This window comes from Cetorhinus maximus, unplaced genomic scaffold (genome assembly GCF_964194155.1).
Source record: "Cetorhinus maximus unplaced genomic scaffold, sCetMax3.hap1.1 HAP1_SCAFFOLD_1447, whole genome shotgun sequence".
NCBI lineage: Eukaryota > Metazoa > Chordata > Chondrichthyes > Lamniformes > Cetorhinidae > Cetorhinus > Cetorhinus maximus.
This window is the reverse complement of record NW_027597388.1, coordinates 24525-40555: the sequence shown is the minus strand read 5'-3', so window position 1 is coordinate 40555 and position 16031 is coordinate 24525. Positions and strand designations below refer to the sequence as shown.

General features: G+C 50.6%; 1 protein-coding gene across 1 annotated transcript in view; it reads left to right on the top strand.

The window, feature by feature from the left end:
* The window catches only part of adcy3a (adenylate cyclase 3a), a gene marked incomplete at its 5' end in the record, with an annotated part of 54113 nt that extends 40080 nt beyond the window's left edge, over nt 1-14033 (top strand). Inside the window, 6 exons of the mRNA XM_078536718.1 lie at nt 3212-3370; nt 3499-3645; nt 4498-4614; nt 5392-5521; nt 6449-6573; nt 12833-14033. Of these exons, the coding sequence (XP_078392844.1) occupies nt 3212-3370; nt 3499-3645; nt 4498-4614; nt 5392-5521; nt 6449-6573; nt 12833-13015 (861 nt within the window). The remainder of the gene's footprint in view (nt 1-3211; nt 3371-3498; nt 3646-4497; nt 4615-5391; nt 5522-6448; nt 6574-12832) is intronic.
* Between the last annotated feature and the right edge of the window lie 1998 nt (nt 14034-16031).

Sequence of the window (16031 nt, the reverse complement as noted above, 5' to 3'; positions counted from 1 at the left end):
CGGGGTATCGGAGTATCGCTGCGGAGTATCGCTGCGGGGTATCGCTGCGGAGTATCGCTGCGGGGTATCGCTGCGGGGTATCGGAGTATCACTGCGGGGTATCGCTGCGGGGTATCGCTGCGGGGTATCGCTGCGGGGTATCGCTGCGGGGTATCGCTGCGGGGTATCGGAGTATCACTGCGGGGTATCGCTGCGGGGTATCGCTGCGGGGTATCGCTGCGGGGTATCGGAGTATCACTGCGGGGTATCGCTGCGGGGTATCACTGCGGGGTATCGCTGCGGGGTATCGCTGCGGAGTATCACTGCGGGGTATCACTGCGGGGTATCACTGCGGAGTATCGGAGTATCGCTGCGGGGTATCGGAGTATCACTGCGGGGTATCACTGCGGGGTATCACTGCGGGGTATCACTGCGGGGTATCACTGCGGGGTATCGGAGTATCACTGCGGGGTATCACTGCGGAGTATCACTGCGGGGTATCACTGCGGAGTATCGCTGCGGGGTATCGGAGTATCACTGCGGGGTATCACTGCGGAGTATCACTGCGGGGTATCGGGGTATCACTGCGGAGTATCGCTGCGGGGTATCGGGGTATCACTGCGGAGTATCGGGGTATCGCTGCGGGGTATCGGGGTATCACTGCGGAGTATCACTGCGGGGTATCTCTGCGGAGTATCGCTGCGGGGTATCGGGGTATCACTGCGGAGTATCACTGCGGGGTATCACTGCGGGGTATCACTGCGGGATATCGCTGCGGGGTATCGCTGCGGGGTATCGGGGTATCACTGCGGGGTATCTCTGCGGAGTATCGCTGCGGGGTATCGGGGTATAACTGCGGGGTATCGCTGCGGGGTATCGGGGTATCACTGCGGGGTATCGCTGCGAAGTATCGGGGTATCACTGCGGGGTATCGCTGCGGGGTATCGGGGTATCACTGCGGGGTATCGCTGCGGGGTATCGCTGCGGAGTATCGCTGCGGGGTATCGCTGCGGGGTATCGCTGCGGAGTATCGCTGCGGGGTATCGCTGCGGGGTATCGCTGCGGGGTATCGCTGCGGGGTATCGGGGTATCGCTGCGGAGTATCGGGGTATCGCTGCAGAGTATCGGGGTATCGCTGCGGGGTATCGCTGCGGAGTATCGGAGTATCACTGCGGGGTATCGCTGCGGGGTATCGCTGCGGGGTATCGCTGCGGGGTATCGCTGCGGGGTATCGCTGCGGGGTATCGCTGCGGGGTATCGGGGTATCGCTGCGGTGTATCGGGGTATCGCTGCGGAGTATCGCTGCGGTGTATCGCTGCGGGGTATCGGGGTATCGCTGCGGAGTATCGCTGCGGGGTATCGGGGTATCGCTGCGGGGTATCGCTGCGGAGTATCGCTGCGGGGTATCGCTGCGGGGTATCGCTGCGGAGTATCGCTGCGGGGTATCGGGGTATCACTGCGGAGTATCGCTGCGGGGTATCGGGGTATCGCTGCGGAGTATCGCTGCGGGGTATCGGAGTATCGCTGCGGAGTATCGCTGCGGGGTATCGGGGTATCGCTGCAGAGTATCACTGCGGAGTATCGCTGCGGAGTATCGCTGCGGGGTATCACTGCGGGGTATCGCTGCGGAGTATCGCTGCGGGGTATCGGGGTATCGGGGTATCACTGCGGAGTATCGCTGCGGGGTATCGGGGTATCACTGCGGAGTATCGCTGCGGGGTATCGGAGTATCGCTGCGGAGTATCGCTGCGGGGTATCGGGGTATCGCTGCGGAGTATCGCTGCGGGGTATCGCTGCGGGGTATCGGGGTATCGCTGCGGGGTATCGCTGCGGGGTATCGCTGCGGGGTATCGGGGTATCGCTGCGGGGTATCGGGGTATCACTGCGGGGTATCGCTGCGGGGTATCGGGGTATCACTGCGGAGTATCGCTTCGGAGTATCGCTGCGGGGTATCGGGGTATCACTGCGGAGTATCGCTGCGGGGTATCGGGGTATCACTGCGGAGTATCGGGGTATCGCTGCGGAGTATCGGAGTATCGGAGTATCACTGCGGAGAATCACTGCGGAGAATACTGTAATATTTCGCGGATGATGCAAAGCTCGGTGGGATTGTGTGCTGTGAGGAAGATGTAAAGCGGCCACAGGAGGATTTGGACAGACTTAGTGAGTGGGCAAGGACATGGCAGCTGGAATATAACGTGGAAAAATGTGAGGTAGAAGGAACAGGTGTGCAGAGTATTTCCTAAATGGTAAGAGATTAGAAAGTGTAGATGTACAAAGGGACCTGGGTGTCCCTGTCCATAAGTCATTGAAGGTTAACATGTAGGTGCAGCAGGTAATTAGGAAGCTAATGGAATGTTAACCTTTATCACAAGAGGATTTGAGTACAGGAGTAGTGAAGTCTTGTTTCAATTGTATAGAAGTTTGGTTAGACCACACCTGGAGTAGTGTGTGCAGTTTTGGTCCCCTTACCTCAAAGGATATTATTGCCATAGAGGGAGTGCAACGAAGGTTCACCAGACCTGTTCCCGGGATGATGGGTCTGTCCTGTGAAGAGAGATTGGGGAAACTGGGTCTGTATTCTCTAGAGTTTCGAAGAATGAGAGGTGATCTCATTGAAACCTACAAAATACTTAAAGGAATAAACAGGGTAGATTCAGGTAAGATGTTTCCCCTGGTTGGGGAGTCTAGAACCAGGGACACAATCTCAAAATAAGGTGGAAGACACTTAGGACCAAGAGGAGAAAAAATTCCTTTACTCAGAGGGTGGTGAATCTTTGGAATTCTCTCTCCCAGAGGCTGTGGAAGCTCAGTCATTGAGTCTGTTTAAAGCAGAGATTGATAGATTCTGACTGACAGTAATGTAAAGGGTTATGGGGATAATGTGGGTAAAAGGCATTGAACTGTTCGATCAACCATGATCGTATTGATGGCGGAGCAGGCTCAACGGGCTGAATGGCCTTCTCCTGTTCCTATGTTCCTATGTCCTATGTCCCTATTACTGCAGAGTATGACTACGGAGTATTACTATGGACTATTATTGTGGAGTTTCACTGCAGAGTATTACCACAGAGCGTCACTGCAGAGTGTCGCTGCGGAGTATTATTGTGTAGTATTATTGTGGGGTATCACTGTGGTGTTTTACAGCTGAGTATCACTGCGGAGTATCGCTGCGGAGTATCACTCCCAGTTTTTATTATTCCCATTAATACTCAGGCTCCCTCTCTCTCAGGTGGAAAAGTTAGCACGAACTCAGTTCCTGTGGAAGCTCGATGTTCATGAGCAGAAGGAGCGAGTTTATGAGATGCGACGATGGAACGAGGCTCTTGTCACCAACATGTTACCGGAACACGTCGCTCGGCATTTCCTCGGCTCCAAGAAACGAGATGAGGTGATTGACAAGGTCCTATTTATTTCCCATGTTCCCTCTCTCTCTGTCTCCATCCCTCTCTCTCAGTCCTTATCCTAGCTCTGGGAACCGTCATTATGATATTCTCTTTGATGTTTTCCTATCTGTAGGAATTGTACAGTCAGTCATATGATGAGATTGGGGTCATGTTTGCATCGATCCCCAATTTCTCTGATTTCTACACCGAGGAGAGTATTAACAATGGAGGCATTGAGTGTCTGCGATTCCTCAACGAAATCATCTCCGATTTTGATGGTGTAAGTACAGCCTGCCCGATTCGTGGCCATACTCAGCCTAAAGGACACGGGAGCCAATGCAGGAATAGGAAGGATGCCCAGAGTTTTACCCAATCAGCAAGCAGGCAGCAGAGTGAGTTCCCAGGCAAAGAGATTGAAACAAAAGATGTCGATATATCTCTGCAGAGAGACGAGGTTTGACATTGTATACAGTGGAGTTGAATGGGGAGAACGTGGAGTTGAGAGATATGGACTGAAGGTGTATAGATGGGGTTAAGGGAAAGTATTATTAAGGCTGGATTTCAGGGATAGCCAAACTCTGTTCCCTAGCTACTGACTCCACCCTTTTCCCTGCTCATTAGGCACCGTAATTAACCCTGAGCTGAGCTCCCGACCCGCGTCCTCTCTGTCACAAACCACCTACTTCCACCTTTGTAACATCGCCCATCTTCACCCTGCCTCAGCTCATCGGCTATTGAAACCTCAACTGTGCCTTTGTTACCTCCAGAATGGACAATTCCAATGCTCCCCTGGCCGGCCTCCAATCTCCCAGCCTCCATAAACTTCAGTTCATCCAAAACTCTGCTGCCTGTATCCTAACTCGCACCAAGTTCCATCATCCCCTGTGCTCACTGACCTACATTGGCTCTCAGTCCAGCAACAACTTGGTTTGAAAATTCCTGTCCTGATGTTGTAATATACACAGTCCCTGCAGCCTGAGACTGGAATGGTTCAGGTTCCCATTAGCCTCTGCTTGCCTTGTCCTATCGCAGGGAGTGATGACCACTGTCAGCAGATCTGTGATTAAATAGCCTCCTGCTGTGCTTTAAAGTTCAGCCCAACCCCAGCTTCATATTCTGCTCCTTTCCTCAGTTACTGGATGAACCACAATTCCGAAACATCACCAAAATCAAGACCATTGGCAGCACCTACATGGCAGCATCTGGCTTAATACCTGACACTAATCCCAGCAGCTACAATACTGTCAAGGTAAGCCTCACCTAACACTGTGTATCTCTGTGTATGATTCCTGTGTGTGTGCACGTGCGCATGTGTGTGCACAAATGCGTATGTGTGTCATCTGTGTGTGTGTGTATGTGCATGTCTGTGTGTGTGCATGTATGTGTGTGTGTGCGTGTATTTGTGTGTGTGTGCATGTATGTGTGTGCACATGTGTGTCCGTGTATGTGCCTGTGTGTGTGTGCATGTGTGTGCACATATGTGTATGCGCGTGCATGTGCGCGTGTGTGTGCGTGCGCATATGTGTGCTTGTGTGTCTGTATCCATGTGTGTGGGTGCACGCACGTGTGTGTGCACATACATGTGTGTGTATATGTGTGTGTGCACGTGCATGTGTGTGTGCATGCGCAGGTGCGTGTGTGCATGCGCAGGTGTGTGCGTGTGCACATATGTTTGTGTGTGTGTGTACATGTGTGTACGAATGTGTGCACATGTATGTATGTGTGCGTGCGCGTAGTTGTGTGTGTGTGCGTGTGCATATGTGTGCGTATCTGTGTGTGTGTGTGCATATGTGTGTGCGCGCGCATACATGTATGTCCGTGTGTGCGTGCGTATTTGTGTGTGTGTGCGCACATATGTGTGTGTGTGCCTGTGTGTGTCTGTGTGTGCCTGTGTGTGTGTGTCTCTGTGTGTGTGTGTCTCTGTGTGTGTCTCTCTGTGTGTGTGTGTGCCTGTCTGTGTGTGTGTGACCTCTGGTTGGTCCTACTGGATACCGTACAAGCGTCATTTATTTACTCTGTTTTACAGAAGGATCAGCAAGTTTCAGTAAAGGGACGCTGGCAGCACCTGGCAGATCTGGCTGACTTCACTTTGGCAATGAAAGTCACTTTAATGAACATCAATTATCAGTCATTTAATAACTTCATGCTACGCATTGGTAAGAATTTTAAAAATATATTCGTTCACGTGATGTGGGTGTCGCTGGCTGGGCCAGCATTTATTGCCCATCCATAGTTGCCCTTGAGAAGGTGGTGGTGAGCTGCCTTCTTGAGCCGCTGCAGTCCATGTGGTGTAGGTACACCCGCAGTGCTGTTAGGGAGGGAGTTCCAGGATTTTGGCCCAGCGACAGTGAAGGAACGGCGATATATTTCCAAGTCAGGATGGTGAGGGGATCTTCCAGCTGGTGGTGTTCCCATCTATCTGCCGCCCTTGTCCTTCTAGATGGTAGAGGTTGTGGGTTTGGGCGGCGCTGTCTAAGGAGCCTTGGTGAATTCCTGCAGTGCATCTTGTAGGTGGTACACACTGCTGCTACTGTGCATCAGTGGTGGAGGGAGTGAATGTTTGTGGATGTGGTGCCAATCAAGCGGGGCTGCTTTGTCCTGGACGGTGTCGAGCTTCTTGAGTGTTGTTGGAGCTGCACTCATCCAGGCAAGTGGGGAGTATTCCATCACACTCCTCATTTGCACCTTGTAGATTGTGGACAGGCTTTGGGGAGTCAGGAGATGAGTTACTGTATGCAGTATTCCTAGCCTCTGACCAGCTCTTGTAGCCACAGTATTTATATGGCTAGTCCAGTTCAGTTCCTGGTCAATGGTAACCCCCCAGGATGTTGATGGTGGGGGAATCCATGATGGTAAAGCCATTGAACATCAATGGGAAATGATTAGAATGACTTAAGACAGGGTCCGATAAATGTAACCTCGTTGTGTACCAGACTTACATAGCCTCAGAGTAAAGTAACCGCAGCATGTTTACCATAACAGCATGTACCTCCCACACATCTTATCTTATCGTTCCCCCATGGATTATATCCCAGCAAACTGAATGTTGAGTGTGGACTGTCTTCCTGCTGTAATCTTTTCAGGTTTGAACAAAGGAGCTGTTCTGGCTGGAGTGATTGGTGCTCGCAAACCACATTATGATATCTGGGGAAATACTGTCAATGTGGCCAGCAGAATGGAGTCAACAGGGCAGATGGGAAACATCCAGGTAATGGAGACACAGTGGAGGGCAAAGACCAGTTATGGGATAACAAAAACAAAAATATCTGGAAAAACTGAGCAGGTCTGACAGCATCTGTTAACGTTTCGAGTCCGAAAGACTCTGGGGTGAAGGGTGAAAGGTTAGAGATAAGGACAGGGTGAAGGGTTGAGGGTCAGAATTGGAGAGAGCACAGTAAGATGTGTGAGTGTACGGGATGGGGGATTTTGAATGTAGGAGGAATGAGGAGAACTGATGAGAATAGAAGCAACAAAATAGCCCAATGGTGAGGGGGAGAGAGGGAGATGGTGAGGGGGAGAGAGGGAGATGGTGAGGGGGAGAGAGGGAGATGGTGAGGGGGAGAGAGGGAGATGGTGAGGGGGAGAGAGGGAGATGGTGAGGGGGAGAGAGGGAGATGGTGAGGGGGAGAGAGGGAGATGGTGAGGGGGAGAGAGGGAGATGGTGAGAGGGAGAGAGGGAGATGGTGAGGGGGAGAGAGGGAGATGGTGAGGGGGAGAGAGGGAGATGGTGAGGGGGAGAGAGGGAGATGGTGAGGGGGAGAGAGGGAGATGGTGAGGGGGAGAGAGGGAGATGGTGAGGGGGAGAGAGGGAGATGGTGAGGGGGAGAGAGGGAGATGGTGAGGGGGAGAGAGGGAGATGGTGAGGGGGAGAGAGGGAGATGGTGAGAGGGAGATGGTGATGGAGAGAGAGTGAGATGGTGAGGGGGAGGGGAGAGAGGGAGATGGGGAGGGGAGAGAGGGAGATGGTGAGGGGGAGAGAGGGAAATGGTGAGGGGGAGAGAGGGAGATGGTGAGAGGGAGATGGTGATGGAGAGAGAGTGAGATGGTGAGGGGGAGAGAGGGAGACGGTGAGGGGGAGAGAGGGAGACGGTGAGGGGGAGAGAGGGAGATGGTGAGAGGGAGATGGTGATGGAGAGAGAGTGAGATGGTGAGGGGGAGAGAGGGAGACGGTGAGGGGGAGAGAGGGAGACGGTGAGAGGGAGATGGTGATGGAGAGAGAGTGAGATGGTGAGGGGGAGGGGAGAGAGGGAGATGGGGAGGGGAGAGAGGGAGATGGTGAGGGGGAGAGAGGGAAATGGTGAGGGGGAGAGAGGGAGATGGTGAGAGGGAGATGGTGAGGGGGAGAGAGGGAGACGGTGAGGGGGAGAGAGGGAGACGGTGAGGGGGAGAGAGGGAGACGGTGAGGGGGAGAGAGGGAGACGGTGAGGGGGAGAGAGGGAGACGGTGAGGGGGAGAGAGGGAGACGGTGAGGGGGAGAGAGGGAGACAGTGAGGGGGAGAGAGGGAGACGGAGAGGGGGAGAGAGGGAGACGAGGAGAGAGGGAGACGGAGACGGGGAGAGAGGGAGACGGGGAGAGAGGGAGACGGAGACGGGGAGAGAGGGAGACGGAGACGGGGAGAGAGGGAGACGGTGAGGGGGAGAGAGGGAGACGGAGACGGGGAGAGAGGGAGACGGAGACGGGGAGAGAGGGAGACGGAGACGGGGAGAGAGGGAGACGGAGACGGGGAGAGAGGGAGACGGAGACGGGGAGAGAGGGAGACGGAGACGGGGAGAGAGGCAGACGGTGAGGGGGAGGGAGGGAGACGGTGAGGGGGAGGGAGGGAGACGGTAAGGGGGAGAGGGAGATGGTGAGGGCGAGGATGATGATGTTGGGAACAATTCAGTTTAATAAAGGTTCAATTGTCTCAGATTTTTCTTAAGGTTGGTGGACGGGCGAATTGGCAGAATTTGCAATTTTCATGAAACCTCATCCAAGAATGGGATGAGTTTCTGTTATTAAATGAAAGAAAAAGAAAAATCTATGGACAGTATCTTTATCATGTTTATGTTCATGTAACTGATTGTGATGCTGGCACATTCTTTTTCCCAAATTTTAAAAACTTTATTTAATGCTTTTTAGGTGCAGTTTGGTGATGTGTGTTTCAGTGAATGGTGCAGTTTGATGATGTGTGTTTCAGTGAATGGTGCAGTTTGGTGATGTGTGTTTCGGTGAATGGTGCAGTTTGGTGATGTGTGTTTCGGTGAATGGTGCAGTTTGGTGATGTGTGTTTCAGTGAATGGTGCAGTTTGGTGATGTGTGTTTCAGTGAATGGTGCAGTTTGGTGATATGTTTCAGTGAACGGTGCAGTTTGGTGATGTGTGATTCAGTGAATGGTGCAGTTTGGTGATGTGTGTTTCAGTGAATGGTGCAGTTTGGTGATGTGTGTTTCAGTGAATGGTGCAGTTTGGTGATGTGTTTCAGTGAATGGTGCAGTTTGGTGTGTGATTCAGTGAATGGTGCAGTTTAGTGATGTGTGTTTCAGTGAATGGTGCAGTTTGGTGTGTGATTCAGTGAATGGTGCAGTTTGGTGATGTGTGTTTCAGTGAATGGTGCAGTTTGGTGATGTGTGTTTCAGTGAATGGTGCAGTTTGGTGTGTGATTCAGTGAATGGTGCAGTTTGGTGATGTGTGTTTCAGTGAATGGTGCAGTTTGGTGTGTGATTCAGTGAATGGTGCAGTTTGGTGATGTGTGTTTCAGTGAATGGTGCAGTTTGGTGATGTGTGTTTCAGTGAATGGTGCAGTTTGGTGATGTGTGTTTCAGTGAATGGTGCAGTTTGGTGATGTGTGTTTCAGTGAATGGTGCAGTTTGGTGATGTGTGTTTCAGTGAATGGTGCAGTTTGGTGATGTGTGTTTCAGTGAATGGTGCAGTTTGGTGATGTGTGTTTCAGTGAATGGTGCAGTTTGGTGATGTGTATTTCAGTGAATGGTGCAGTTTGGTGATGTGTTGCGGTGAATGGTGCAGTTTGGTGATGTGTGTTTCAGTGAATGGTGCAGTTTGGTGATGTGTTGCGGTGAATGGTGCAGTTTGGTGATGTGTGTTTCAGTGAATGGTGCAGTTTGGTGATGTGTGTTTTAGTGAATGGTGCAGTTTGGTGTGTGATTCAGTGAATGGTGCAGTTTGGTGATGTGTTGCGGTGAATGGTGCAGTTTGGTGATGTGTGTTTCAGTGAACGGTGCAGTTTGGTGATGTGTGTTTCAGTGAATGGTGCAGTTTGGTGATGTGTGTTTCAGTGAATGGTGCAGTTTGGTGATGTGTGTTTCAGTGAACGGTGTAGTTTGGTGATGTGTATTTCAGTGAATGGTGCAGTTTGGTGATGTGTTGCGGTGAATGGTGCAGTTTGGTGATGTGTGTTTCAGTGAATGGTGCAGTTTGGTGATGTGTGTTTCAGTGAATGGTGCAGTTTGGTGATGTGTGTTTCAGTGAATGGTGCAGTTTGGTGATGTGTTGCGGTGAATGGTGCAGTTTGGTGATGTGTGTTTCAGTGAATGGTGCAGTTTGGTGATGTGTGTTTCAGTGAATGGTTCAGTTTGGTGATGTGTGTTTTAGTGAATGGTGCAGTTTGGTGTGTGATTCAGTGAATGGTGCAGTTTGGTGATGTGTGTTTCAGTGAACGGTGCAGTTTGGTGATGTGTGTTTCAGTGAACGGTGCAGTTTGGTGATGTGTGTTTCAGTGAACGGTGCAGTTTGGTGATGTGTGTTTCAGTGAACGGTGCAGTTTGGTGATGTGTATTTCAGTGAACGGTGCAGTTTGGTGATGTGTGTTTCAGTGAATGGTGCAGTTTGATGATGTGTATTTCAGTGAATGGTGCAGTTTGGTGTGTGATTCAGTGAATGGTGCAGTTTGGTGATGTGTGTTTCAGTGAATGGTGCAGTTTGGTGATGTGTGTGACGGTGAATGGTGCAGTTTGGTGATGTGTGTTTCAGTGAATGGTGCAGTTTGGTGATGTGTGTTTCAGTGAATGGTGCAGTTTGGTGATGTGTTGCGGTGAATGGTGCAGTTTGGTGATGTGTGTTTCAGTGAATGGTGCAGTTTGGTGATGTGTGATTCAGTGAATGGTGCAGTTTGGTGATGTGTGTTTCAGTGAATGGTGCAGTTTGGTGATGTGTGTTTCAGTGAATGGTGCAGTTTGGTGATGTGTTGCGGTGAATGGTGCAGTTTGGTGATGTGTGTTTCAGTGAATGGTGCAGTTTGGTGATGTGTGTTTCAGTGAATGGTTCAGTTTGGTGATGTGTGTTTTAGTGAATGGTGCAGTTTGGTGTGTGATTCAGTGAATGGTGCAGTTTGGTGATGTGTGTTTCAGTGAACGGTGCAGTTTGGTGATGTGTGTTTCAGTGAACGGTGCAGTTTGGTGATGTGTGTTTCAGTGAACGGTGCAGTTTGGTGATGTGTGTTTCAGTGAACGGTGCAGTTTGGTGATGTGTATTTCAGTGAACGGTGCAGTTTGGTGATGTGTGTTTCAGTGAATGGTGCAGTTTGATGATGTGTATTTCAGTGAATGGTGCAGTTTGGTGTGTGATTCAGTGAATGGTGCAGTTTGGTGATGTGTGTTTCAGTGAATGGTGCAGTTTGGTGATGTGTGTGACGGTGAATGGTGCAGTTTGGTGATGTGTGTTTCAGTGAATGGTGCAGTTTGGTGATGTGTGTTTCAGTGAATGGTGCAGTTTGGTGATGTGTTGCGGTGAATGGTGCAGTTTGGTGATGTGTGTTTCAGTGAATGGTGCAGTTTGGTGATGTGTGATTCAGTGAATGGTGCAGTTTGGTGATGTGTGTTTCAGTGAATGGTGCAGTTTGGTGATGTGTGTTTCAGTGAATGGTGCAGTTTGGTGATGTGTGTTTTGGTGAACGGTGCAGTTTGGTGATGTGTGTTTCAGTGAATGGTGCAGTTTGGTGATGTGTGATTCAGTGAATGGTGCAGTTTGGTGATGTGTGTTTCAGTGAATGGTGCAGTTTGGTGATGTGCGTTTCAGTGAATGGTGCAGTTTGGTGATGTGTGTTTCAGTGAATGGTGCAGTTTGGTGATGTGTTGCGGTGAATGGTGCAGTTTGGTGATGTGTGATTCAGTGAATGGTGCAGTTTGGTGATGTGTGTTTCAGTGAATGGTGCAGTTTGGTGATGTGTTGCAGTGATTGGTGCAGTTTGGTGATGTGTGATTCAGTGAATGGTGCAGTTTGGTGATGTGTGTTTCAGTGAATGGTGCAGTTTGGTGATGTGTGTTTCAGTGAATGGTGCAGTTTGGTGATGTGTGTGACGGTGAATGGTGCAGTTTGGTGATGTGTGTTTCAGTGAATGGTGCAGTTTGGTGATGTGTGTTTCAGTGAATGGTGCAGTTTGGTGATGTGTTGCGGTTAATGGTGCAGTTTGGTGATGTGTGATTCAGTGAATGGTGCAGTTTGGTGATGTGTGTTTCAGTGAATGGTGCAGTTTGGTGATGTGTGTTTCAGTGAATGGTGCAGTTTGGTGATGTGTGTTTCAGTGAACGGTGCAGTTTGGTGATGTGTGTTTCAGTGAATGGTGCAGTTTGATGATGTGTATTTCAGTGAATGGTGCACTTTGGTGATGTGTGTGGCAGTGAATGGTGCAGTTTGGTGATGTGTGTTTCAGTGAATGGTTCAGTTTGGTGATGTGTTGCGGTGAACGGTGCAGTTTGGTGATGTGTGTTTCTGTGAATGGTGCAGTTTGGTGATGTGTGTTTCAGTGAATGGTGCAGTTTGGTGATGTGTGTGATGGTGAATGATGCAGTTTGGTGATGTGTGTTTCAGTGAATGGTGCAGTTTGGTGATGTATGTTTCTGTGAATGGTGCAATTTGGTGATGTGTGTGGTGGTGAATGTTGCAGTTTGTTGATGTGTGTGATGGTCAATGGTGCAGTTTGGTGTGTGTTGCGGTGAATGGTGCAGTTTGGTGATGTGTTGCGGTGAATGGTGCAGTTTGGTGATGTGTGTTTCAGTGAATGATGCATTTTGGTAATGTGTGTGGTAGTGAATGGTGCAGTTTGGTGATGTGTGGCGGTGAATGGTGCAGTTTGGTGATGTGTGTGGCGGTGAATGGTGCAGTTTGGTGATGTGTGTGGCGGTGAATGGTGCAGTTTGGTGATGTGTGTGGCGGTGAATAGTGCAGTTTGGTGATCTGTGTGGCAGTGAATGGTGCAGTTTGGTGATGTGTGTGGCGATGACTGGTGCAGTTTGTTGATGTGTGTGGCGGTGAATGGTGCAGTTTGGTGATGTGTATGGCGGTGAATGGTGCAGTTTGTTGATGTGTGTGGCGATGACTGGTGCAGTTTGTTGATGTGTGTGGCGGTGAATGGTGCAGTTTGGTGATGTGTATGGCGGTGAATGGTGCAGTTTGGTGATGTGTATGGCGGTGAATGTGGACTGTAGGATGGAATCTCACTTGTCCCTCACGCCGTTTCCCCATTCTGTTTGCAGGTGGTTGAGGAGACATACCTGGTGCTGAAAGATTACGGATTTTGCTTTGTGCGTCGAGGCCCTGTCTTTGTTAAGGGCAAGGGCGAGCTCATCACTTACTTCATGAAAGGTCATGAGAAGCAAGGTTCCTTCATCAACAATTCATCTGTGACACTGCCCCATCAGGTGGTGGAGAATATATGAGGAGCCTCCTTACATCATTCTGGCCCAGGGCAAGATCCACTATCAGTGAAGTTGAGGGAGGGGCCAAAACCAAGAGGAGGAGTAGGGCGAGTGAACATGAAGAGGACATGAGCCACAAAGTACAGTCTCAGTATGTGTGGCAGAATGATTTGAGATGGGAGTGGGTGACCAGATAGTGAACCTAACTGCATTCCATCTCTGCTGCACAGAGATAAGTTAGGTAAGATTGGTGAGTGATTTCTAGCCTGGTGCTCTGACGCTCAAACCTTCGTTTTAACCTGGGCCACTGAGGAACTAGAACAGGTTGTACCTCGGCCCAAGGCCACAAACAGTGCCTGTGACCTGCAGCCTGAACCAGCTGTGGAAGGACAATCCGAGGCTGCTTTCATTTATTTAGTTTTTGCTGTTCCTCTCCTGCATTGGCTGCTGATTTTATGATGTGTTAGCCAGTGGTGGTGCATTCTATGGAAGCTGTCCAAGTGATTTTAATGTCCTGTTGTGTACGTTGTTTGGTCTCTAGTTGTTTTAAGTGCTTGCTCCTCTGCTCTCCCAGCCTGTGCAGTTCCCCTGCTACAGTTTTAGGTTTATTTATTTATATATATGTAAAGATTTGACATATCTGTTAGCACGGGTCAAAAGGCTTAAATTTGTCTCCTTTGTGTCTTTATACCTAGAATCAGGAATACTCTCTCCCACCACCCAGTCATGCCAGGTGTTAGTATGTAGGACGCTCTCCAACTGGAGCACCTTTATCTTCTCGAGACCCAAACTATCATCTTCTTCCAGATAGGAGACCAGATGCAGCCTCATCACCATTACAACCCATCACCATTGCACCCCGTCAACATTACAGCCCCATTAGAATTACAGCCTCATCACCATTACAGCCTCATCTCCATTACACCCCATCACCGTTACAGACTCATCATCATTACACCCCATCTCCATTACAGCCCCATCACCATTACACCCCATCAACATTACAGCCTCATCACCGTTACACCCTATCACCATTATACCCCATCACCATTACACCCCATCACCGTTACAGCCTCATCACCATTACACCCCATTACCGTTACAGTCTCATCACCATTATGCCCCATCACCATTACAGCTCCATCACCATTACAGCTCCATCACCATTACAGCCCCATCACCATTACACCCCATCAACATTACAGCCTCATCACCGTTACACCCTATCACCATTATACCCCATCACCATTACACCCCATCACCGTTACAGCCTCATCACCATTACACCCCATTACCATTACAGTCTCATCACCATTATGCCCCATCACCATTACAGCTCCATCACCATTACAGTCTCATCACCATTACAGTCTCATAACCATTACACCACATCACCATTACAGCCCCATCACCATTACAGTCTCATCACCATTACACCCCATCACCATTACAGCCTCATCACCATTACACCCCATCACCATTACAGCCTCATCACCGTTACACTCTATCACCATTACACCCCATCACCATTACTTCCCCATCACCATTACAGCATCATCACCGTTACACCCCATCACCATTACTTCCCCATCACCATTACAGCATCATCACCGTTACACCCCATCACTATTACTTCCCCATCATCATTACCAGCTTGTTCACCCGCATTGCCTGACCGCATCCAGGATAATAAGCTGCCATATTCCAGCCTAGTGCCTGTACATGTAGTGCCTGTCCAAGTGCTGGCAGTAATGGGCAGCAGTAATCAATACCACCTACTGACCGAATCATCTGCCCTCAAGTTGGACATTAAATTACAGGCCAGACTAGGATCAGTATGAATTGTCAGGGCTTAATTTATTTTTCTAAAAGAACTTGCATTTAAAAATCTGATAGCAATTGTACCATAGTAAGGAGATGAGTGAGCAGCTAATCTGTTTGTTGAGGAAGGGATGTTGTCCAGGATGCTAGGAGACTCCTGCTTTTTCAATAGTGACTGGGTTTTTAATATTCATACAACACTGGATTGGAACAGGCAGGCAAAATGTGGGAGAAGCATCAACAGGCCCGGAGGTGATATGGTGAGGGGACTGGGGAATATGGTGAAAGAACTCAAGTATTTGGTGAGAGGCTGGATGGATGTTTGGAATTGTGGGGGAATGATAGTTTTTACAGCTGGAATGCTTCTGATGTCTTGACTGTAGAGCAGTGCGGTGCCTCGTTCTGCTGGGAGAGCAGTGCGGGGGCCTCGTTCTGCTGGGAGAGCAGTGCGGGGGCCTCGTTCTGCTGGGAGAGCAGTGCGGGGGCCTCGTTCTGCTGGGAGAGCAGTGCGGGTGCCTCATTCTGCTGGGAGGGCAGTGCGGGGGCCTTGTTCTGCTGGGAGAGCAGTGCGGTGCCTCGTCCTGCTGGGAGAGCAGTGCGGGGGCCTCGTTCTGCTGGGAGAGCAGTGCGGTACCTCATTCTGCTGGGAGAGCAGTGCGGTACCTCATTCTGCTGGGAGAGCAGTGCGGTTGTCTCGTTCTGCTGGGAGAGCAGTGCGGGTGCCTCGTTCTGCTGGGAGAGCAGTGCGGGTGCGTCGTTCTGCTGGGAGAGCAGTGCGGTACCTCATTCTGCTGGGAGAGCAGTGCGGGTACCTCGTTCTGTTGGGAGAGCAGTGCGGGGGCCTCGTTCTGCTGGGAGAGCAGTGCGGGGGCCTCGTTCTGCTGGGAGAGCAGTGCGGGGGCCTCGTTCTGCTGGGAGAGCAGTGCGGTACCTCATTCTGCTGGGAGAGCAGTGCGGGTGTCTCGTTCTGCTGGGAGAGCAGTGCGGTACCTCATTCTGCTGGGAGAGCAGTGCGGTACCTCATTCTGCTGGGAGAGCAGTGCGGGGGCCTCGTTCTGCTGGGAGAGCAGTGCGGTACCTCGTTCTGCTGGGAGAGCAGTGCGGTGCCTCGTTCTGCTGGGAGAGCAGTGCGGTGCCTCGTTCTGCTGGGAGAGCAGTGCGGTACCTCATTCTGCTGGGAGAGCAGTGCGGTACCTCATTCTGCTGGGAGAGCAGT